General features: G+C 43.3%; 1 protein-coding gene across 2 annotated transcripts in view; it reads left to right on the forward strand.

The window, feature by feature from the left end:
* Positions 1-23,537, forward strand: part of OFD1 (OFD1 centriole and centriolar satellite protein) — a 57,692-nt gene that overhangs the window by 10,842 nt on the left and 23,313 nt on the right. For both annotated transcript variants that reach the window (XM_073664629.1, XM_073664630.1), the window contains exons 11-15: positions 9,157-9,230; positions 18,550-18,641; positions 21,578-21,767; positions 22,354-22,484; positions 22,795-22,906. In XM_073664629.1, the coding sequence (XP_073520730.1) occupies positions 9,157-9,230; positions 18,550-18,641; positions 21,578-21,767; positions 22,354-22,484; positions 22,795-22,906 (599 nt within the window). The remainder of the gene's footprint in view (positions 1-9,156; positions 9,231-18,549; positions 18,642-21,577; positions 21,768-22,353; positions 22,485-22,794; positions 22,907-23,537) is intronic.

Below are 23,537 nucleotides of genomic sequence, written 5' to 3' on the forward strand. Positions count from 1 at the left end.
GTTGTTGGAATATGTTTGTGTTTAATACACATTCAGAGGACCATACTGTCTTTCTGCTGAGGAAGTCTGCAACCTTGTTTTGAGAGCCTTTCAGGTGGACTGCTGAATTAGAAGAAAAGTCTTTCTGCGCACTGAAAGATCTGCAAGGCAAGAGCCCACAGGAGCTGACCTTTCGGACCTCAATGATGATGGACAAAGGAGACCGCTGTGACATTGTCTGACAGCATTTTTACATGCCGACCTTTGAGATGGTCTTAACACCTCTGGAGCGTCTCCCATACTGCTTGTAGTTCTCTGTAGTTGGATGATCTTAAACAAATTTCTGGAGACCATGTCCCCTGAAGGTATTGACCTTTTACTTCGGCTCCCCAACCTAGCTGACTTGCGTCGGTAGTAACTCGGACGCATGGGGAAAGAATCCACAGGACCCCTTTCTGGAGCTTTGGTAGAGACATCCACCATGATAGTGAAGTCTTTAGCCTTGTAGATATAATCATCTTCCTGTCTAGTCCAGGTGGTTGTCTGTTCCAGGATGTTAGAATTGCTTCCTGCAAAACTCTCGAGTGGGCTTTGCTTCATTACATACTTAGGATGCAGGATGTCATCAAGCTCAAAATCCTCATTTTTTATCTTATTGATACTCACTTTTTCCCCTGGAAGAATCAAACTGTTTCTGGCTGCCTCTATTTTTACCGAGGGCTGAAAGGATGTTCTGAGATGAGAGTCTAGGAAAACTCCCAGAAAAACCTTCAGCTTTTCTGGTTCTAAATTGGATTTTTCCCAATTTATGAACCAGCCTAGATATTTTTTTTTAGAGTGAGGATAGTCTATGAGAGATGATGATTGAGATGATGTACCGAGTCTGCCACCAAGTGAAGATCGGCCAAGTATGGGACAATAATTATCCCTTTTTTCCTCAAAAAAAGCAACCACCTCCATCACTTGTTTTGTAAATATCCGAGGATGGGCCGAACGGAAGGCACCGGAACTGAAAGTGGTGGATTATCCCCTGATGTTCTAATGCAAACCTCAGGAACCATTGTTGGCAAGCGGGATGGATGGCCACATGATAATATGTATCCTTTAGATCTGAGGTGCACATCACTGAATCCTTTCCTATTAACTGGATACTTGATTTTACAGTCACCATTTTGAACTTTCTGTACCTGACCCACTGGTTTAGAGGCTTTAGATTTGTAATTGTACGATACATTACCAAGGGTTTTTTTATAGAGAAGAGACTGGAATAGTGTCCCTGGCCGATTTCCGAGTAGGGTACTGGAATGACTGCTCCAGTCGATATCAAATCCCTGACATTTCCTACGAGTCTTTTTAGGGAGTTTGGAGATTGAGGCCTGATTAGACAAACCTTTTCCGGAGGGGGATGAGTTAATTCTATCTTGTAGCCTTCACCTGGAGTCTGTAGAATCCACCGATTCTCTGAGATGGCCTGCCAACCCCCCAGAAAGAATTGAAGCCTGCCCCGACCTCCGTAGCGTCAAGGTCTTCCTGATGGGCTTGAACTAAATTGGGTACATCTACTCTTACCTCCCTTGGGGTAACTCCACCTTCCCGATTTTCCTTTCCCTTTGAATTCTTGTCTCTGAGACGGACGGGAACTACGAAAGGAATGATATCTCTTCGGCCTCTCCTCTGGGAAACCTTTTTTGCTGTCTGAAGTCCTTTTTAGTATCTCATCTAACACGGGTCCGAACACCTGTAACCCTGAAAACGGGATGGAGCATATCTTGGTTTTCAAATGACTATCCCCCAACCCAGATAGCCCGCCTAGCTGAGTTATAAAGTACTTTGCTTCTGGCTGCAAACCTTACTGATTCTGCTGAAGCATCCGCCATAAACTGTCACTTTTTTTTAGCATGGGAAAGGGACTCTAGTACCACTTCTCTGCGAGTATTGGATTTTAATTGAGACGTTAAAGGAGATGTCCAGTACTTTTTACTATGGCCCAAATGTCCCCCAATGTATTTACCCTCTTCAGATAAGGGTTTTGGAAATACTTTTCTTTTTCCTGCTTGCTTGTGAGCGGCGCTACCGCTGGCCGCTCACAAGCCTCACGTGACCCCTGGCTGCAGCCTCCTCTGATGTCTTGTCAAGTGAGGCGTGACATCAGTGATGCGCTCCCCACAGTGGATGCTGGGTTGTGGGCGGGGTTTCCCCGCATGTCACACCCAGCATCCACAACGCGCTTTCCCAATGAATGAGGAGAGGGAGAGTGCGCGGTGGATGCTGGGTGTGACGTGCGGGGTAACCCCACCCACAGCCCATCACTCACCGTGGAACGTAGAAGTGAGTCACCCCTGGCTGCAGCCGGAACTTGACTTGACATCAGCGGATGTCAGAGCCGGGGGTCACGTGATGCCTGTGAGCGACCAGTGATAGCGCCACTCACAGGCATGAAGAACATCCAAAGGTATTTACAAAAACTCTTATCTGAAGAGGGTAAGTACATTGGGGGCATAGTAAAAAGTACTGGACATTTCTTTAATTCGTCAATCCATAAGCACATGGACCTGGCTACGGAGGTGGCAGCTATGTTGGCCCTGATGATGGCTGATGCCTCCCAGGCTCTTCTTAGCAACCCCTCTGCTTTTCTATCAAGGGCATCCCAGCGACATGAAGAGTCTCTTCAAAGGGGATTGAGGTCTTTCTTGCCACTCTATCAATAGAAATGTAAATTTTTGGGATCTCTTTCCAAATCTTGACTTCCTCTGGATTAAAGGGGAGAAGTGCTGTGCAGTCTCTGGGAATGACAAGCCTCTTTTCTGCATCTTCCCATTGCTCCATGATCATGGCCTTAATATGTTTGTTGACTGGGAACACTCTGTTCCTCTGAGTTCTCAGTCCACCAAACATCTTGTTCTGTAATGAGTGAGCTACCTGAGTCTCCTCAACTTTCATGGTACTTCATACTCCACGTGATAAATCATCAGTGTCCTCAGACGAGAAATAATACTTATTCCTTTCCTCTGAGGGGATCTGAGGCATAGCCTCTTCACCTTCCAGATCCTGGTCAGAAAAATAAGAACATTCTTCTTGAGGATTCCTCCATTTCCCATCTAGCTCTCTTCTGACTGGAAACGCCCTGAACCGCCTGAGGGGGAACAAAATGCAAACAAGACAAAAAACCAAGCAATGTGAACTGAGGTCTAAGATGGTAGACATGCAAGAAATAGGAGCATGTTCACACTAGCAAAAAGAAGCAAAACCTACAAAAGACAAAAATATATCTCATACCCTACCATCATTATATATAAATGTAAAGCAAAGTTGCATAATAAATATAGGGTACTTAGTGAACTATTTTTGATCAAAAAAAGTATACAAGCCGTCCCACCAGCGGCAAGGTGACCCTAAATTGGGACGGTACCTATACTGTCTATATTAAAAACCTTACTGTATATGAAAGTTGAAGTAATGCATATAAAAGGGTAGACAAATAGGACCGGGTCCCAACTCCAGACCACCTAGGCCCGTGGTAAGCTACATATATACTAATCAGCTCAACAAAGGGGATGCCACACCCTTAAATTGCACAGAATGCAAACAAGACAAAAAACCAAGCAATGTGAACTGAGGTCTAAGATGGTAGACATGCAAGAAATAGGAGCATGTTCACACTAGCAAAAAGAAGCAAAACCTACAAAAGACAAAAATATATCTCATACCCTACCATCATTATATATAAATGTAAAGCAAAGTTGCATAATAAATATAGGGTACTTAGTGAACTATTTTTGATCAAAAAAAGTATACAAGCCGTCCAACCAGCGGCAAGGTGACCCTAAATTGGGACGGTACCTATACTGTCTATATTAAAAACCTTACTGTATATCAAAGTTGAAGTAATGCATATAAAAGGGTAGACAAATAGGACCGGGTCCCAACTCCAGACCACCTAGGCCCGTGGTAAGCTACATATATACTAATCAGCTCAACAAAGGGGATGCCACACCCTTAAATTGCACAGAATGCAAACAAGACAAAAAACCAAGCAATGTGAACTGAGGTCTAAGATGGTAGACATGCAAGAAATAGGAGCATGTTCACACTAGCAAAAAGAAGCAAAACCTACAAAAGACAAAAATATATCTCATACCCTACCATCATTATATATAAATGTAAAGCAAAGTTGCATAATAAATATAGGGTACTTAGTGAACTATTTTTGATCAAAAAAAGTATACAAGCCGTCCCACCAGCGGCAAGGTGACCCTAAATTGGGACGGTACCTATACGGTCTATATTAAAAACCTTACTGTATATCAAAGTTGAAGTAATGCATATAAAAGGGTAGACAAATAGGACCGGGTCCCAACTCCAGACCACCTAGGCCCGTGGTAAGCTACATATATACTAATCAGCTCAACAAAGGGGATGCCACACCCTTAAATTGCACAGAATGTCTTATTTGTCTACCCTTTTATATGCATTACTTCAACTTTGATATACAGTAAGGTTTTTAATATAGACAGTATAGGTACCGTCCCAATTTAGGGTCACCTTGCCGCTGGTGGGACGGCTTGTATACTTTTTTTGATCAAAAATAGTTCACTAAGTACCCTATATTTATTATGCAACTTTGCTTTACATTTATATATAATGATGGTAGGGTATGAGATATATTTTTGTCTTTTGTAGGTTTTGCTTCTTTTTGCTAGTGTGAACATGCTCCTATTTCTTGCATGTCTACCATCTTAGACCTCAGTTCACATTGCTTGGTTTTTTGTCTTGTTTGCATTCTGTGCAATTTAAGGGTGTGGCATCCCCTTTGTTGAGCTGATTAGTATATATGTAGCTTACCACGGGCCTAGGTGGTCTGGAGTTGGGACCCGGTCCTATTTGTCTACCCTTTTATATACATTACTTCAACTTTGATATACAGTAAGGTTTTTAATATAGACAGTATAGGTACCGTCCCAATTTAGGGTCACCTTGCCGCTGGTGGGACGGCTTGTATACTTTTTTTGATCAAAAATAGTTCACTAAGTACCCTATATTTATTATGCAACTTTGCTTTACATTTATATATAATGATGGTAGGGTATGAGATATATTTTTGTCTTTTGTAGGTTTTGCTTCTTTTTGCTAGTGTGAACATGCTCCTATTTCTTGCATGTCTACCATCTTAGACCTCAGTTCACATTGCTTGGTTTTTTGTCTTGTTTGCATTCTGTGCAATTTAAGGGTGTGGCATCCCCTTTGTTGAGCTGATTAGTATATATGTAGCTTACCACGGGCCTAGGTGGTCTGGAGTTGGGACCCGGTCCTATTTGTCTACCCTTTTATATGCATTACTTCAACTTTGATATACAGTAAGGTTTTTAATATAGACAGTATAGGTACCGTCCCAATTTAGGGTCACCTTGCCGCTGGTGGGACGGCTTGTATACTTTTTTTGATCAAAAATAGTTCACTAAGTACCCTATATTTATTATGCAACTTTGCTTTACATTTATATATAATGATGGTAGGGTATGAGATATATTTTTGTCTTCTGAGGGGGAACAAGACTGGAGACAGTGCTTTGTACTTCCTACCTGATCATGGTTCACATGTTGGCCATAAATGAGGTTTGTTCCTCTTAGGATTTTCATGATGCATTCTGCACATAGGTGTTTCTTACGTGCCTCTGGTAGTTTGGTGTTACATGTCGCACATCTTCTGGCTTTCTTTCTGGAGGAAGAACCAGACCCTATACAGTCTCCTCTCCTAAATTTAAACAAGATAGGAGATTTAGAATTTTAAATGAACCCATAGCCTCTATCAGAAAGGTTATTAGGGCCAATAAGGTTAAAACAATGCCCAGGGATTGTTCGGACGGTGTCTCTGAACGTGTAGGATCAACATCCATGGTCAAACTGTGCACACCAAATCAGATCCCCAACAACCCTTTATAGGATCCTACCTTTTCTTCCAGGTGCATGGCATGCTCACCGTCCTTAATCCCTTGCGTTCCACGTTGGAACGCACGCTGCGCTGATTGTTTATTGTGTTCCACATTGAAACGCACGCACCTTGGCAGAGCAACCTCTGTAATCAAGAAATTCATTCAACCTTGGAATGCACGCTGTGTGTGTCACTGGATGTGCGCCCAGGGGATGCGGCGTGATGCCGAGAGCCCTCCACAGAGGGAAGTGGTGAAGCCAGGAGCTCTACTGGCTCTTCCCCCTCTAGTGACCTGGCTGAGGGACCCCTACCCAGTGAGGTGTCAGCCCGGAGCCTCTTTAAAGGGGTAAGGGAAGAGATGGACCCCCCTGAGTTCGCCAGGGAAATCTTGCACTGATGCGCTTCCTCTCCTGCGTCTGTCCTGCTTGGGACAGGAAACACTGAGGGTGAGATGGAGGGTTGTGGGGGCTTTTAACCTCTTCTGTGTTTCCTGTTCCTAGAAGATGAGAAGAACTACCTCCTAGTGTGCTGCACCTTTTATTATACTCCCCTATGGGGCGGTCCGGTCCAATAGGCGTCTCTGGTCTTGATCCAGCGCCTCCTTTCTTCTTGTTATTCCCATCCTCCTTTTTGCTTCGTGTGGATGACCCATCCTATGTCATCCACACAATGTCCAGCATCTTGCTCCTGCGCAGGCGTACTTCTGTCTGACCTGTCGCAAAGTACTGCAATGCGCATGCTTTGGTGCTCTTTAGCCCTTTCCTGCGCATGTGCCCTACAATAGGATCAACCTTCTAAAGAAATTTATATGGGCATGTAGGTCATAGGAAGCTGATGATACCTTGATATCTGTGATCTGATGTTTTATTCCAGAATAATGAACATTTTTCTTAATATGTAAACGAGCTGTTCATGACTATGGGCCGGACACCGATCTGTATAAGAATTGGCCTCCAGAGATTATTTTAAATGAAAGGGGGCATTACCAGTGTGAGACATGTAGTGACTGACAGTCTGCTCCTCTAATCTGCATGTCTCACACTGGTAACTCCCCCTTTCATTTAAAATAATCTCTGGAGGCCAATTCTTATACAGATCGGTGTCCGGCCCATAGATCTTAACAGCTTATTTGCATGTAAGAAAAACGTCTTATTCCAGAGAAATCCACATCAGATTGCAGATATCAAAGTAGCATTTTATTCCGCTTACTATGACCTATGTGCCTATATAGATGGCTTAGGAAGGTTGAACCTACTGACTGGTGACCTTTCAAATGCTGCTGTCAGAGATTGACAGTAGCATATAAGGGGTAAACAGATTGGCTATGTAGCACCCTGAGGATTCGGCTGCTACAGGGGTATTGCACCTCAGCCAGAGGTGTGATATTCCACTCCCGGGTAAGGATGGAGTGTGGAACTGAGCTCAGTTAGCTGCATGCACTACACGCATCCCATTTCCGGGGAACAGACCGATGGTACTCCCAGTAGAGAAATGTGCAGGTACGACAGTGTCTGTTCCTGGCTGGAGTGGGAGGGGGGTGGAACATCCCAGTAGTGTAGGGGCAGATAGGGGGAGCAGTCTGGGTAGTGCTAGGAGCTCATTGGGTGCTGGTCACCTGAGCTCACACATAGAGGGAGTATATAAGGTGGGAACCATCTTAGATCAGGGTCAGTCTTTTGCAGAGTGAGGTCAGTCTGTCAGAGCAGAGGAGAAGAGCAGCTCCAAGGCCAAGAGAGAGAGAGAGGAGAAAGAAAGACCCAGAGGGGGAGAAAGAAGGAACTCCAAGAGCCCAAATTAGACCAGAGGGTGAAGAGTTGGCAACAGGGTACCGGATCCCAAGCTGGCAGAGGCTACAGCACACCTTAGCCAGGAACCGGAGGTCGTGGGCAGGATCGATCTGCCACGATCACCCACTAAATCCACCCGGAAGGCAGACCAGGAATAGGGTCAGGGAACCCAGAGACAAGGGTTTACCACCAAGAGGCCCGAGGGAGCCGGACATAGGTGGATCCCTGGTGGGGAAGGCCAGAGAAGAGGACAGGACAGAAAGGGAGCTCAGGACCACGCTCCAGAATCACCTGGGGGTTGGCCGAGTCCAGGACCTGGTGGACGCAGCACGGCTCGGGTGGTCACTTAAGGCCGGAGTGACCAGAACAACTGCAGTAAGTAAACAAACCCTGAACTGCACAGCCCGACTCTGAGTCTCATTTCCATCCCCGCTGCACCACCACAACCCCCATCCTCTGCAACTGACCCCCTGAGGCTATACCCCTCCCGTTGGGGGTTATACTACCTGAGCTGCACATACATCACCAGCCTCAGCGGACCCTGCTGCAGCGGCGGCCGTATTGACCGCAATTCAACGGGTGGCGTAGTCGACACAAAAGAACATCTAGTAACATCATAAGGACTGCCACACACTGAGCTTGACACCCTGGGCACGGACCGGGTCACAGCCACTCGGAGACTACAACCCCCATCTGATCCGGCTCCGGGTATCCCCAACAGCACTGGCCCAGGGGGCGCGTCAGCTACAACAAGACTCTTTGGCTGAGCTGAAATGTTCATTCTGCCTCAGGTCTATGCTTCTACTAGGGGGTCAGTCTCTCTGCCCTTATCCATACGTACGTCACTTGACAAATGGTAAGGTTTTAATATTAGAGTTAGGGCTGTCCCATAAGGGTTGCCGTGACGTGGCGGGATGGCTTTTACATTATTTTGATCAAAATTATGTTAACTAAATACCCTTCATTATTTATTATTATTTTTGCACTGTGCGATTTACCTATTTACTTCCAGTTACTTGGGTATTTTGCTTGTCTTTGGTTTTTCTAAGACTCTTTGGCTGTAGAAGACAAGCCTTTGAACTGTTTTCACAGGGACATTGCATGGATGCAAACAATTTTTTACCATCCCCACAGTAAATGGGGGATAAAAATTGATGTGGGTGGGAATTTGGAAACTTTAGTTGTATGACAACAGTTAAAAAGTCAGAACATAAATTTTTGATGAAACCAATTTGTTTTATAGATTATGGGGTGTGATCTGGGTGAGGTTATAATCCATTTTGATTGATAGACCCTATACAATACAGAAACTTCTTGTCTGAAAATTATCCTCTCTCTGCGCCCGTCATTATAATAACTCATGCTGGAAACATGGGGAAGAGTATCCGCTGCGCACATGTATGCTGTCACTCATGTTCTCTTGCGCAGTGATAGAAGACAATACTTTGTTTTTATCCAATAGGTATCAAATTGAACTAAAAGAAGAATTTTTGAAGAAAACCCAGAAAGTTAGTGAAGAAGAGAGAAGAAACAGAGGTTGGCAAACAAAATGCACTATTATTGTTTCACCCTTATAGAGAATGTATACTCAGAAACTCAACTCTTGTTTAACCCCATAATGACCTGTGATGTAATTTTGATTGCTTATTGATGAACAATTATTAGGCAACTCCAAGCTGTATAAACTTGAATGCTTATTGGATGAAGCAGATCATGTGATGTGTGTAATGAGGGGCATGGTGGCTAAGGATACAACCCCCTAAGGGTGTGCAGAATTATTAGGCTGTGTATATGTATATGTATATAATATATACAGTACAGACCAAAAGTTTGGACACACCTTCTCATTTAAAGATTTTTCTGTATTTTCATGACTTTGAAAATTGTACATTCACACTGCAGGCATCAAAACTATGAATCAACACATGTGGAATTATATACTTAACGAAAAAGTGTGAAACAACTGAAAATATGTCTTATATTCTAGGTTCTTCAAAGTAGCCACCTTTGCTTTGATGACTGCTTTGCACATTCTTGGCATTCTCTTGATGAGCTTCAAGAGGTAGTCACCGGAAATGCTTTTCACTTCACAGGTGTGCCCTGTCAGGTTTAATAAGTGGGATTTCTTGCCTTATAAATGGGGTTGGAACCATCAGTTGTGTGGTGCAGAAGTCTGGTGGATACACAGCTGATAGTCCTACTGAATAGACAGTTAGAATTTGTATTATGGCAAGAAAAAGCAGCTAAGTAAAGAAAAACGAGTGGCCATCATTACTTTAAGAAATGAAGGTCAGTCTGTGCGAAAAATTGGGAAAACTTTGAAAGTGTCCCCAAGTGCAGTTGCAAAAACCATCAAGCGCTACAAAGAAACTGGCTCACATGAGGACCGCCCCAGGAAAGGAAGACCAAGAGTCACCTCTGCTTCTGAGGATAAGTTTATCCGAGTCACCAGCCTCAGAAATCACAGGTTAACAGCAGCTCAGATTAGAGACCAGGTCAATGCCACACAGAGTTCTAGCAGCAGACACATCTCTACAACAACTGTTAAGAGGAGACTTTGTGCAGCAGGCCTTCATGGTAAAATAGCTGCTAGGAAACCACTGCTAAGGACAGGCAACAAGCAGAAGAGACTTGTTTGGGCTAAAGAACACAAGGAATGGACATTAGACCAGTGGAAATCTGTGCTTTGGTCTGATGAGTCCAAATTTGAGATCTTTGGTTCCAACCACCGTGTCTTTGTGCGATGCAGAAAAGGTGAACGGATGGACTCTACATGCCTGATTCCCACCGTGAAGCATGGAGGAGGAGGTGTGATGGTGTGGGGGTGCTTTACTGTTGACACTGTTGGGGATTTATTCAAAATTGAAGGCATACTGAACCAGCATGGCTACCACAGCATCTTGCAGCGGCATGCTATTCAATCCGGTTTGCGTTTAGTTTGACCATCATTTATTTTTCAACAGGACAATGACCCCAAACACACCTCCAGGCTGTGTAAGGGCTATTTGACCAAGGGGGAGAGTGATGGGGTGCTACGCCATATGACCTGGCCTCCACAGTCACCAGACCTGAACCCAGTCGAGATGGTTTGGGGTGAGCTGGACCGCAGAGTGAAGGCAAAAGGGCCAACAAGTGCTAAGCATCTCTGGGAAGTCCTTCAAGATTGTTGGAAGACCATTTCCGGTGACTACCTCTTGAAGCTCATCAAGAGAATGCCAAGAGTGTGCAAAGCAGTCATCAAAGTAAAAGGAGGCTACTTTGAAGAACCTAGAATATAAGACATATTTTCAGTTGTTTCACACTTTTTTGTTAAGTATATAATTCCACATGTGTTAATTCATAGTTTTGATGCCTTCAGTGTGAATGTACAATTTTCAAAGTCATGAAAATACAGAAAAATCTTTAAATGAGAAGGTGTGTCCAAACTTTTGGTCTGTACTGTGTGTGTGTGTGTGTGTGTGTGTGTGTGTGTGTGTGTATGTGTATATATATATATATATATATATATATATATATATATATATATATATATATATATATATATATATATATATATATATATATAACATACATACATACATACACACATACACACATACACATATATTTCTATAAAGTTAAAAAATTATATGCAAGCTTAAATCACCCAATATTTTCCCATTTAAAAATAAACATATACGGGATCACTGCATCTATAAAAGTTTTATCCCCCAAAATGTAAAATTACTTCCACAATATGGTAGTTGTCGAAAAAAAAAAAAAAAAATTGAAACACCAGAATTGTCACTTTTTGGTCACTGTACTCCGCGCCCCCGACCTCCCAAAATAATATTAAATAAGAAGTGATTAAAACATCATTTTTACCCCAAAATGGTATCAATAAAAAATACAGATCTGTGTACAAAAACTATCCCGCACACATCTCCATCAGTAAAAAAGGTTATGGGTCTGAGAAAATGACAAAACAAAACTATTTTTTTTTCTTTTTGCACAAAGTTCAGAACTTTTTTAACTACTGAAATATATATATATATTTAGAAAAAAAATATTTATATTAAAAGTTTGCTATTGCCATAATTGTACTGAACTAGAGAATCATCTTGTCAGGTCATTTTACCATATATTAAACGCTAAACAGAAAAACAATTGTGGAATTGTATTTTTTCACCATTTCCCCCCACTCTGATTTTTTTTTCACCATTTTTCCTTACATTATGTGGTAAAATGGTGTCATTCGAAACAACTTCTCGTTTTGCTAAAAACAAGCTCTCATGGCTATGTTGATAAAAACTAAAAAATGTATAGCTCTTGAATGAGGAAAAATCGAAAGCACAAAAACTGAGAATTGTCAGGTCTTGAAAGGGTAAGGCCATGTGCACACGTTCAGTATTTGGTCAGTATTTTACCTCAGTATGTGTAAGCAAAAACCAGGAGTGGGTGATAAATACGGACGTGGTGACGTGTCTCTATTATACTTTTCCTCTTATTGGTCCTCTCCTGGTTTTAGCTTACAAGTGCTGAGGTAAAAAACTCACTAAATACTGAACGTGTGAACATGGCCTTAAGAGGGCTTTTCTCAGTATTCTATTGAGAGAATCATAGGAGAATCTTGTCACATACTTTTGGACCACCCACTCACACTCGGAGTATTGGGGAATTATGACTGTGTGCACATTGCACACCGTCAGGATTCGTCAGACTGCAGTTACATAGTTACGTCCTGAGCTTATGCTCTCGACAGTGAGTACATACGCAGTCTTAACTAAGCTAAAGGGCTACTTTAGACGTCCGTGCAAATTGGACTGAGCACAATACACGAAACAAGGACTGGCCATGACTCTAACTACCCAAGCGTCACGGCCTCCTAGACATATAGGAAGCTGTCATACTCTGGTCGGAAGACTAGCAGCCACTTCCTGCATTGCAATCTGTGTTTGGGACGATTTGCACGAACATCTGGAGTAGTCCTAAATCAGCATCCATGAAACACAAGCTAAAAAAAAAAACAGCATTTATTTCTGACACCATCTTTTTTTTTTTATACATATACGTGCAGTAAAACGTGATTTATTCGGTCGCCCATGACAGCACCACGTGAGAGAGAGGATCCGCCTATCAAGGACAGGAAACCTACAGGTTAAAAAGGGCGGCCCTCTCCTCCCGCCTCAGTTTAGGTTTCCTGTCCATGATGGGGGACCTCGCAGGCTTATCTGCAGAAGATGGACTCCTGTCCTAGAGAGGGCCACAGCAGGTGGTTGGAGCCGGTCCATCCCGGTCCTCTGGAGACGCCACGGTAGGGCTCAGTGGGGCGCCTCCGTGAGCGTTGCGGCGGGCGCGACATCGCCTCACGGGGAGGTAGATGTCCGCCAGGTGTGGGGCCGCTAGCGGGCTTCCTCCCCCCGCTACAGCTTGCAGGAGATCCAGGTCGCGCCGGCGGGGCACGTGTCAGGCGCGACCTTCTGACGTGACTTCCGGTGCGCCGGGCAGGAAGTCCCTGTGACGTCACCGGAAGGGGCGGAGCTCGTTTGAATTTTGCGCGCGAGCAGCTGAACGCCGGGGGATTAAGGACCTGGAACCCACCTGGCCACCTGGGGAGGAAGACCAAGGAGCAGGTAACGCCCTCCTGGGAAAAAAAAAAAAAGAACACACACCCACACATGGTACCGGTATGGCCAGTATATAAAGTGTCTGGTAACATACAGAGGTGCTTCCCAGCCCATTATTACATTGTAAGCTATGGGAGATTCACAGGAGCTGTCACCTAGGCAGCAACATCTGCTGCAGGAGCAGCCCTCTGGGGAGCCCTCACAACTAGTGGCGCAGCGTCATTCCCGGCTAGGGTCTGGTCGTACAACTAGAAGAGCTACCACTAAGAGCAGGAAGGACGGTCCGGTGCGGCGTGATTCCTCGCCATGCATGCTGGATTCTTCTGCTTCTACGGTACCGAAGGTTCTGTGGGGTAAGTGGAATCTTCGTGAATGTTCTGCTAATGTTTCCTCCTTCTTTCTATCTATAACTTTCTTTTAGAGCAAGAAATGTTCCGCAAAATCCAAGCACAGAGAGTGTGCCTTATGCAGCTGTCCACTCCCTGATTCATATAGCAAGAGGTTATGCCAGCTTTGTATTAGCAAGATGATGTCGGAGGAAACCCCAGATTTTTCCCTAGGCCTAAGAACTTTAATAAGGGAAGAAATAGGCAAAGCATTGCAGGGTTCAGAGTCTGGGCATATTCCTCAAGAAACCCAGCCGGGTTCAGACTCTGAGCTATCGGTCGCTTCCTACTCCGCCTTCTCTTCCTCTGACAGTGAGCCAGATAGACAGTGCTTTCCCCTGAAGGAGGTCGATGCCCTTGTAAAAGCCGTCCGATCTACAATGGGGATAGTGGACACGAGGGCAGAGAAGTCAGCTGAGGATGTTATGTTTGGTGGTCTGGGGCTAAAGAAAAGAAGGGTCTTTCCAGTAAATTCAAAGGTGAAAGACCTTATTGATAAGGAGTGGAGAAAGCCTGACAAGAAGGGTAGTGTTCCTCCATCCTTTAAAAGGAAATATCCATTTGAGGATGCTATGTGTTCCTCCTGGTTAAAAGCACCCAAGCTGGATGTTGCTGTTACCAAAGCAGCGAAAAGAACTTCCCTCCCATTCGATGATATGGGTGCATTGAGAGACCCCCTAGACAGACGGGCTGATACTTTCCTGAAAGGGGCATGGGAGACAGCTGCGGGAGCACTGAGACCAACAGTAGCAGCTACCTGCACGTCCAGAGCCCCAATGGTGTGGCTTGAACAGATAGACAGTCAGTTGAAGGATGGGATTTCTAGGAAAGACATTATTTCTTCCCTTCCACTGGTTCAGGGGGCGGCAGCCTTTCTTGCTGATGCATTTGCGGACTCGGTGAGGTTGGCAGCAAAGTCAGCAGCACTGTCAAATGCGGCTCGGCGAGCCTTGTGGATTAAAAGCTGGCCAGGGGATTTACAGACTAAGTCCAGACTGTGCACAATCCCGTGCGAAGGGGAATACCTCTTTGGTCAGACCATGGACGACTTATTGGAGAAAGCGGGGGACCCTAAGAGGGGGTTTCCATCAGTACCTCTACCCTCCTTTAAGAGATCGTTCCGGAAGAGGACATTTTTCCGGAAGAGATATTTCAGGGAGCAAGACAAGTCTGACGAAAGGGGTCGAAAATGTAGAGGTCTACTCTTTGGTCCGTCTCCAAAAATTGAGCAGAAGCCAGGGGATACACAATCAGCCCAGGTGGGAGGGAGATTGTCATTTTTTGTCCCAGCTTGGGAACAGATTTCTCATAGTAATTGGGTTTTAAGCCTGATTAAGTATGGTCTTAAGTTTCAATTTAAAGCATTGCCTCACAAAAGGTTCATGGTTGTTCCCTCCAGTTCTTCCCCAGAACGCCAGGCTGCCCTTGTTTCGGAAGTACAAACCCTAATAAGAAAGCACGTCCTGATTGAGGTTCCGGAAGCTGAAAAGGGTCTTGGTTTCTACTCCCCGCTCTTCTTGGTTCCGAAACCGGATGGAAGTTTCAGGACAATCATAAATCTGAAATCCCTGAATAATTTCCTTAAAATACACACCTTTAAAATGGAGTCTTTAAAATCCATAATAAAGTTACTTTTTCCCCACTGCTATATGGTAGTGCTCGATCTAAAAGATGCGTATTACCATATCCCAATTCATAGTGATTATCAGAAATACTTGAGGCTGGCCATTGAAATCGACGGGGTGGTTAAACACTTTCAATACACTGCACTCCCCTTCGGTTTAGCTATAGCCCCGCGGGTTTTTACTAAAGTAATGGCGGAAGTTATGGCCCATGTAAGAGAAAGGGACATTCTAATTATCCCTTACCTGGATGATCTCCTGATAGTGGGGAACTCGTTGGTTCAGTGCGAGACCCACCTGCAGGAGACCATGTCGGTCTTAAAGAGCTTGGGGTGGTTTCTAAATTTAGAAAAGTCTAGACTATCTCCACTCAAGGTACAACAATATCTAGGGGTCATATTAGATTCCAGGAAACAGCTATGTTGTCTTCCAGAAGAAAAAATTGATAGAATCCAGGAGTTGGTAGCACAATGTATGCGTAAACCTTCTATGTCACTCCGTAAGGCCATGTCACTATTGGGAACCTTCACCTCCACCTTTCCTGCGGTTCGTTGGTCACAATTGCATTCTAGAGCTTTTCAGTGGGATGTGTTGTACAATAACGCAGCTTTAGAGGGGCATCTAGACCGTAAGTTTACGCTAGGTCCTCGTGCCATATGGTCCCTTCGTTGGTGGTTACGACAAGACAATCTTGCTAAAGGGGTTCCCTGGGAATGTAGTCCAACTGCAGTCTTGTCCACTGATGCAAGTGCTACAGGTTGGGGAGCTCACTTTGAAGGGAAATTAGTGCAGGGAGCCTGGTCAAGCAGTGAGCGACAGTTGTCATCAAATGTTAAGGAGCTTCTGGCGGTGCAGCATGCGTTCAACGAGTTCATTATATATTTACAGGCCCAGCATGTCCGTATACTCTCGGACAATCAAGTCACGGTAGCTTACATAAACCACCAAGGGGGAACCCGCTCAAGAAACTTGATGAGGGTAGCGAACGCACTTCTGCTGAAAGCCGAAGATCATTGTCTCTCTCTTTCGGCTACTCATCTAAAAGGGAAGGAAAACATCACAGCGGATTTCCTCAGCCGTACTTCTGTAAAAGAGGGCGAGTGGTCCCTAAATACACAAATATTCTCCAGAATCGTAGAAATGTGGGGCCTTCCGACTGTGGACTTATTCGCAACAAGAGCCAATCGGAAAGTGGGAAATTTTTGTTCCTTAGACCCCAGAGAAGGACCCCTGGCAGTGGACGCCTTCATGGTTCCCTGGAGATTTCCTCTGGCATATGCCTTCCCTCCCATGATCCTGCTCCCAGCGGTGATAAGAAAGATCAGGGCAGACCAGGCCAGAGTGATACTCATATGCCCCTTTTGGCCCAAAAGACCGTGGTTCCCTTGTCTCCGGAAGATGTCCATATCAGATCCCTGGGTTCTTCCAGAGATTCTGGACCTCCTCACTCAAGGGCCACTTTCCCATCCTCCAACCTCGAGTCTACATTTGACGGTGTGGAATTTGAGAGGGTGTTTTTGACCAACAAAGGATTCCCCGCAAATGTAGTGAATACTCTCCTGGCTAGCAGAAAACCTGTTACCACCCGTATTTATGCCAGGACCTGGAGGAAGTTTCTGTCCTTTGCAGAAGTTAAGGTGGAGGAGGGGCCCCCTATTGGGAAAATTCTGGAATTTCTGCAGCGGGGCTTAGAATTGGGTCTCACTACCAGTACCTTGAAAGTACAGGTGTCGGCGTTGGGAGCTTTATTTTCCTCCAATATTGCAGATAACTATTGGATTGCCCGTTTTATAAAAGCTTCCTTTAGGTGTAGACCCATTACCAAAGTAAAGATGTCTCCCTGGGATTTGAATTTTGTCTTAGATGCCTTGACCAGTCCTCCTTTTGAGCCACTAGATTTAGTCTCCCCCAAAATTATTTTCCTAAAGACGGTCCTGTTAGTAGCCCTAACTTCAGCCAGGAGAGTTAGTGACCTACAGGCCCTTTCAATATGCCCTCCATTTACGCAAATTCTGGACGATAGGATTATATTAAAACCTGATCCAGCCTTTCTTCCTAAAGTGGTCACTCGATTCCATAGAACCCAGGAAATAGTTCTCCCGACTTTTTGCTTCCCGCCCAAAAATCAAAAGGAGGAGAGACTTCACACTTTAGACGTTAGGAGGTGCGTACTAAAGTACTTAGAAGTATCATGTGGGTTTAGAAAGGATAAGTCCCTATTTGTATGCTATCAGGGGGCTAGAAAGGGTTGTAAGGCCTCAAAGGCTACAATCGCTAGATGGATCAAGGAGGCCATTTCCCTCGCATACTCCTCAGGGGATAAAGAGATACCGGAGGGATTGAGGGCGCATTCTACCAGAGCATTATCAACCTCCTGGGCGGAGAAAACAGGGCTTTCCATTGAGGAAATTTGTAAGGCTGCCACTTGGTCTTCTCCCTCTACTTTCTATAGGCACTATAGATTGGATCTGGGTGGCTCTGCAGATCTCACTTTCGGGAGAACGGTACTTCAAGCTGTGGTCCCTCCCTAATTTCCTTCGTCTCTGTAATTCTCACGTGGTGCTGTCATGGGCGACCGAATAAAGCCTTAGTTACTTACCGGTAACGGGATTTTTCGGAGCCCATGACAGCACATTTATATTCCCTCCCTTCACTGGTGTTGTGCACTGCCGTAGAGTTGATTTCTTTTTGTGCACCCTTGCGGGAAATTGATGAAAAGTAATGTACTTAATGTGATTATGTTTTGTCATAACTAACCTTGGCGGTACTCTCATGCTCTGTTAACTAAACTGAGGCGGGAAGAGAGGGCCGCCCTTTTTAACCTGTAGGTTTCCTGTCCTTGATGGGCGGATCCTCTCTCTCACGTGGTGCTGTCATGGGCTCCGAAAAATCCCGTTACCGGTAAGTAACTAAGGCTTTTTGTTGCGTTCAGCACCCACAGGCCAGAAAATACAAACTGCAAAGAATCTTTGCAGATTTATTTCATTACAAGTTTGGGATTTTGAGTCCAGAATTATAAATTCCTGTATTGTCCCTGTGAAACATTATAGATTATTGGGAAGGCAGTGACTGAATGAGTAATAGATGTATGAAGGTGACCTGAAAAACATTTTTTCTTACCAGGTACTGTCCGCTATTATTTTATGTATTGTGTAGTATAAATTGATAGTGATATTGTATCTGTTGTGTAATCAAATACTTTATATGATGTAACACCATTTTACCTTTGTTATATTTTCAGAGGACGCAGCACGGTTACAGGAAGATACGATTGTAATTAAAATGAAGAAAAAGGAAATGGAACAAGCCATCTCTCGCTCTACGCAACTTCAAGTGAGTACACGTGTTTTTAGTCTGAAATGTTTAATCCATGCAACCCAAGTTATCAATAGTGAAGAAGCAAATCTTACAGGTGAAATCTAGAAGATAACAGGAACTTTTCAAGCCTGCTTTACTGCCCTATCACATGGCTGCATCATTTTCGATCACCTTTTCTATTCTGTGATATATATATATTATATATACTGTGTATGCATGTATATTTATATATTAGGCATGGCCTAAGTGTTGACACTTTTGAAATTGTTCCATAAAATGAAGCATTTCTCCCAGAAAATTATTGCAATTACACATGTTTTGTTATAACACATGTTTATTTCTTTTGTGTGTATTGGACGCAAATTGGACATCATTTCACACAAAACCCCAAAAATGGGCCTGAAAAAACTGTTGGCACCTTTCCAAACTTGTGGGTAAACAACTTTGTTTCAAGTATTTGATACTCGTTCAAACTCACCTCTGGCAAGTAACAGGTGTGGGAATATGAAAATCACACCTTAAACCAGATAAAAAGGGGAGAAGTTGACTCAATCTTTGCATTGTGTGTCTGTGTGTGCCAAACTAAGCATGGAGAACAGAAAAATGAGAAAACTGTCTGAGGACTTGAGAACCAAAACTGTTGAACAATATCATCAATCTCAAGGTTACAAGTCCATCTCCAGAGATCTTGGTGTTCCTTTGTCCACAGTGTGCAACTTAATCACGATGTTTACAGCCCATGGCACTGTAGCTAATTTCCCTGGATGTGGACAGCAGTGAAAAATTGGATGAAAGGTTGCTATGGAGGATAGTCCGGATAGTGGATAAACAGCCCCAATCAAGTTCCAAAGAAATTCAAGCTGTCCTGCAGTCTCGGGGTGCATCAGAATCAGCGTGGACTATCCGTCGACATTTGAATGAAGTGAAATGCTATGGCAAGAGACCCAGGAGGAACCCACTGCTGACGCAGAGACATTAAAACTCTAGACTCCAGTTTGCAAAAATGTACGTGAGTAGTAGCCAAAAATCTTCTGGGAAAGTGTCCTGCGGACAGATGAAACCAAGATAAAACTTTTTGGTAAATCACATCAGTTTACTGTTTACCGTAAACGGAATGAGGCATACAAAGAAAAGAACACAGTACCTACAGTCAAATATGGTGAAAGTTCAAAGATGTTTGGGGTTGTTTTGATGCCTCTGGCACTGGGCCCTTGCCAATGTGCAAGACATCATGAAATCTGAAGATTACCAAAGGATTTTGGGTCGCAATTTAGTTCCCAGTGTCAGAAAGCTGGGTTTATGTTTTTGATCATGGGTCTTCCCTGAAGGACAGTGACCCCAAACATACTTCAAGAACCACCCAGAAATGGATGGAAACAAAGCACTGGGGAGTTCTGAAGTGGCCAGCAATGAGTATGGATCAAAATCCCATTGAACACCTGTGGAGATATCTTAAAATTGCTGTTGGGAGAAGGCAAGCTTCAAATATGAGAGACCTGGAGCCGTTTACAAAAGAAGAGTGGTCCAAAATTCCAGTTGAGAGGTGGAAGAAGCTTGTTGATGGTTATAGGAAGCGATTATTATTTCAAAGGGTGTGCAATCAAATGTTAAGTTCAGGGTGCCAACAATTTTGTCCGGCCCATTTTTGGAGTTTTGTGTGAAATTATGTCCAATTTGCCTTTTTTTCTTTCTTTTTTTTTTTTTTTGTTTGTTTTGTTCCAATACACACAAAGGAAATAAACATGTGTATAACAAAACATGTGTAACTGCAAACATTTTCTGGGACAAACACTCCATTTTCTGGAACAATTTCAAGGTTGCCAACACTTTCAGCCATGATCGTATATATAGTTTGATTCTATATTTTAATGAAGAAATCTATAAAAAATGCTTTGACTCTTAATCCCGCACAGATTGATGCAGGCAAAGCTGTCCATCAGATGCACATTTACAAGAAGATTCTGCATCAGTAGTACTGAATGATTGTCATTCTGCATCTTGCAGTAGATCGGACTGGTGGTCTTGTCTCTATTTATCACCTATTCGCCGGTCCCTGGAGATCCGCCTGCTTGCTCTTCCTTTTTATTCCATGGATCAGCACCTCTCATGCTTTGTCCCCACCTTTGCAATTCCTTACCACTGCTATACTAGTGATGTGGAAGAGTCATTTAGTATTTCATCCATTCTAGTAATCATGGGGGCCATTTTTCAGCTGTCACTTGGATTGATGAATTTTTGGATTTTTGTCCTCTTGGCTTTGGTAGTAAACTAGTCGCTGGTGTTGACAGTAACCCATTAATGCTTTTTGGGCTGTGTGGTATGTGTGGGGTATACATCATATTTGCTATGTGGGTTAGCTGTCACCTGCACGATTCTATGCAGTGGCTTTCAGTAAAAAAGTTATACTACTTGGTATACATTTCTTTTTATTATTATGGAGGTCTCCGGGTGGCAGATGCCTCTGTATGGGATCCATTCAGCCTTTTGTTAACACCTTTGAGACTATGGGCATGTGAGTTTTAAATCATACCCTAGATCGGTAGGGGTCAGTGTGCTGAGATCCCCACTGGTTGCTCAAAAAGTTACTCTTAAATGTTTAGTTAGTCAGGCAGAAGCATTCAACTTCTACCGGAGCGTACCCAGGATGCTGTACGAGCTGAATAGAAAGTCTGAGCCTGTGCACACAGGGGAGTATGAACTGATAGACTTTCTATTGAACCTGTACACCACCCGCACTTGAGCAGGAGCTGAGTATTACTGTCTGATGAGCCACATGTTTTATTCTGGCTTTGTGAGCGATCAGTTGAGGTCTGAAGAGCTGGACCACCACTGACCTGCAGCACATGTTAGGTAAAGCTTGTCACAAGCGATGGAGAAGATACAATGTGTGAAGAGAGGGGAGTAGTTATGCTACTGACTATAAGCTAATATATATAAATGTATTTATTTAGGTGGAGGTGGATACCCTGAAAGCACAGTTGTCCCTCCTGACTCAACAGAACCAAACCCTGACTGAGAAGCTGAGAGAATTTGCAGCATATCCTCTAGTCCAGCAAGAGAAGGCCGACCTTCAGGGTCAAGTCCACTTATTAAAGCCTCAAATCGAGGAGCTCAGAAAAGAAAATCTCATCCTCAGAGAAAGTGAGTGATGCCATCAAGGATGTTTTCTATCCTATAAAAGCTTGTGAAGACCGGCACCCATTACCAGCCATTGATCATCAGTCATCACATTCTGTCCAAGTAGAAGAAGCCAACTTTTAAATTGGGGAAAAATCCCTTTAACAGCCCCATCAAGTGTTAAATGAACCAGAGAAAATATGTCTCTTCTCTAGAATGAGATCTGCGCTTGTCGCTTGATGTATTCGCACTTTAAGGCCACGTTCACATGTTCAGTATTTGGTCAGTATTTTACCTCAGTATCTGTAAGCCATAATCAGGAGTGGGTGGTAAATACAGAAGTGGTGACGTGTTTCTATTATACTTTTCCTCTGATTGTTCCACTCCTGGTTTTGGATTACATAATGTGTGAATATGGCCTTACTCCTTGGCTTTGTAATGGTTTATGCTGCTGTCAATCTTGTGCCCAGTAATAAGTTGGCACAATAAAAATGGCGGTACTTCTCCATTATCTTTCTTCTTCCTCTCGTTATTTGAAATGCAACCTATACACTCATTACTGTACCGTGACATCTAACCTACACACAATCACTATACTGCTAATTTCCAGAAACCTCTCAGCCGTCTATTGAGTTACTGACGCTCCAAGAAGAAATGAATCAACGGGAATCTGCCAGGAAGAGTGAGCAAAATGAGTTCAAAATACAGCGGGAAATCCTGGAAAGACAGCTGGAATTAGAGGTGAGCTTCTCTAGGGGTTATCACCTCTTGTATCCATCAATGTGGTTGCTTATAATCAATTAGAATCTATATTTTATATTTCTAATGCAGATTTTGAAGGGTTGACATTTTGGGGTCTTCTGAGCAGATTAGGTAGTTTTCCATAGAATTGTCATTTAACATTACAACGTTTTCCACTTGTTGTGCAAATGGTCACGCCAGTTAATATTGCGTCTTCAAGGACCAAAGTACATATAATGTAGCAGCAGGGTACGTCCTACGAGCAGCAGACTGAGCTTTACGGCTGATACTTTGTGCCTTTGGGTTTCAGATTGAACGAGGGTTGGAAATGAAAATGCAGTTAATGAGCCGCGAAGAGTCTTCAAAAAGATTAGGTGGCCAAGTTGAACAATTGGAGTTCCAGCTGAGACAAACCCAACAAGGTCTGTTTCTTTCTTTAATAAATGCTTTTCTATTAAATATATTTTTACTTGCATTTCAGTTTAGAGATCAATTTCCTTATGTGTTAATCTTCCATATGAAGGGAAACTGTAACCAAAATGAAAGCCATTTATAGTGTTCCTGACCTGGCTCATTTTCAGAGTTTTCCATACATGCAGTTTAAAGATCTGTAATAATCTTTCTTATTTGAATACTCGGGTATTATTGTGTCTTTTTTTTCATGATACATTTTTATGTCACTGTCATATTTTCTCTCTTGTTTCTTTTATTTTTTTTTTCTCTTGCTGATTTCGGTGGAAATATAAAGGCAATAAGTGTTTTTCCCAATTTGTTTTATAACCACACATTCCCATTAAAAAACAAAAATTGTTCCCTATTCTGTAATGAATATTCAAATATATCGGACAGGGTTTTTTCTATTTCTTTTCACTGTGGCGTTGATATCAACAGCAATTTGGATTGGCAGTGATTTTTATATATAATATATATATATATATATATATATATATATATATATATATATATATATATATATATATATATATATACAGTACAGACCAAAAGTTTGGACACACCTTCTCATTTAAAGATTTTTCTGTATTTTCATGACTT

Source organism: Phyllobates terribilis, unplaced genomic scaffold (assembly GCF_046119375.1).
Source record: "Phyllobates terribilis strain yellow unplaced genomic scaffold, ASM4611937v1 Scaffold_2__4_contigs__length_985480577, whole genome shotgun sequence".
Lineage (NCBI taxonomy): Eukaryota > Metazoa > Chordata > Amphibia > Anura > Dendrobatidae > Phyllobates > Phyllobates terribilis.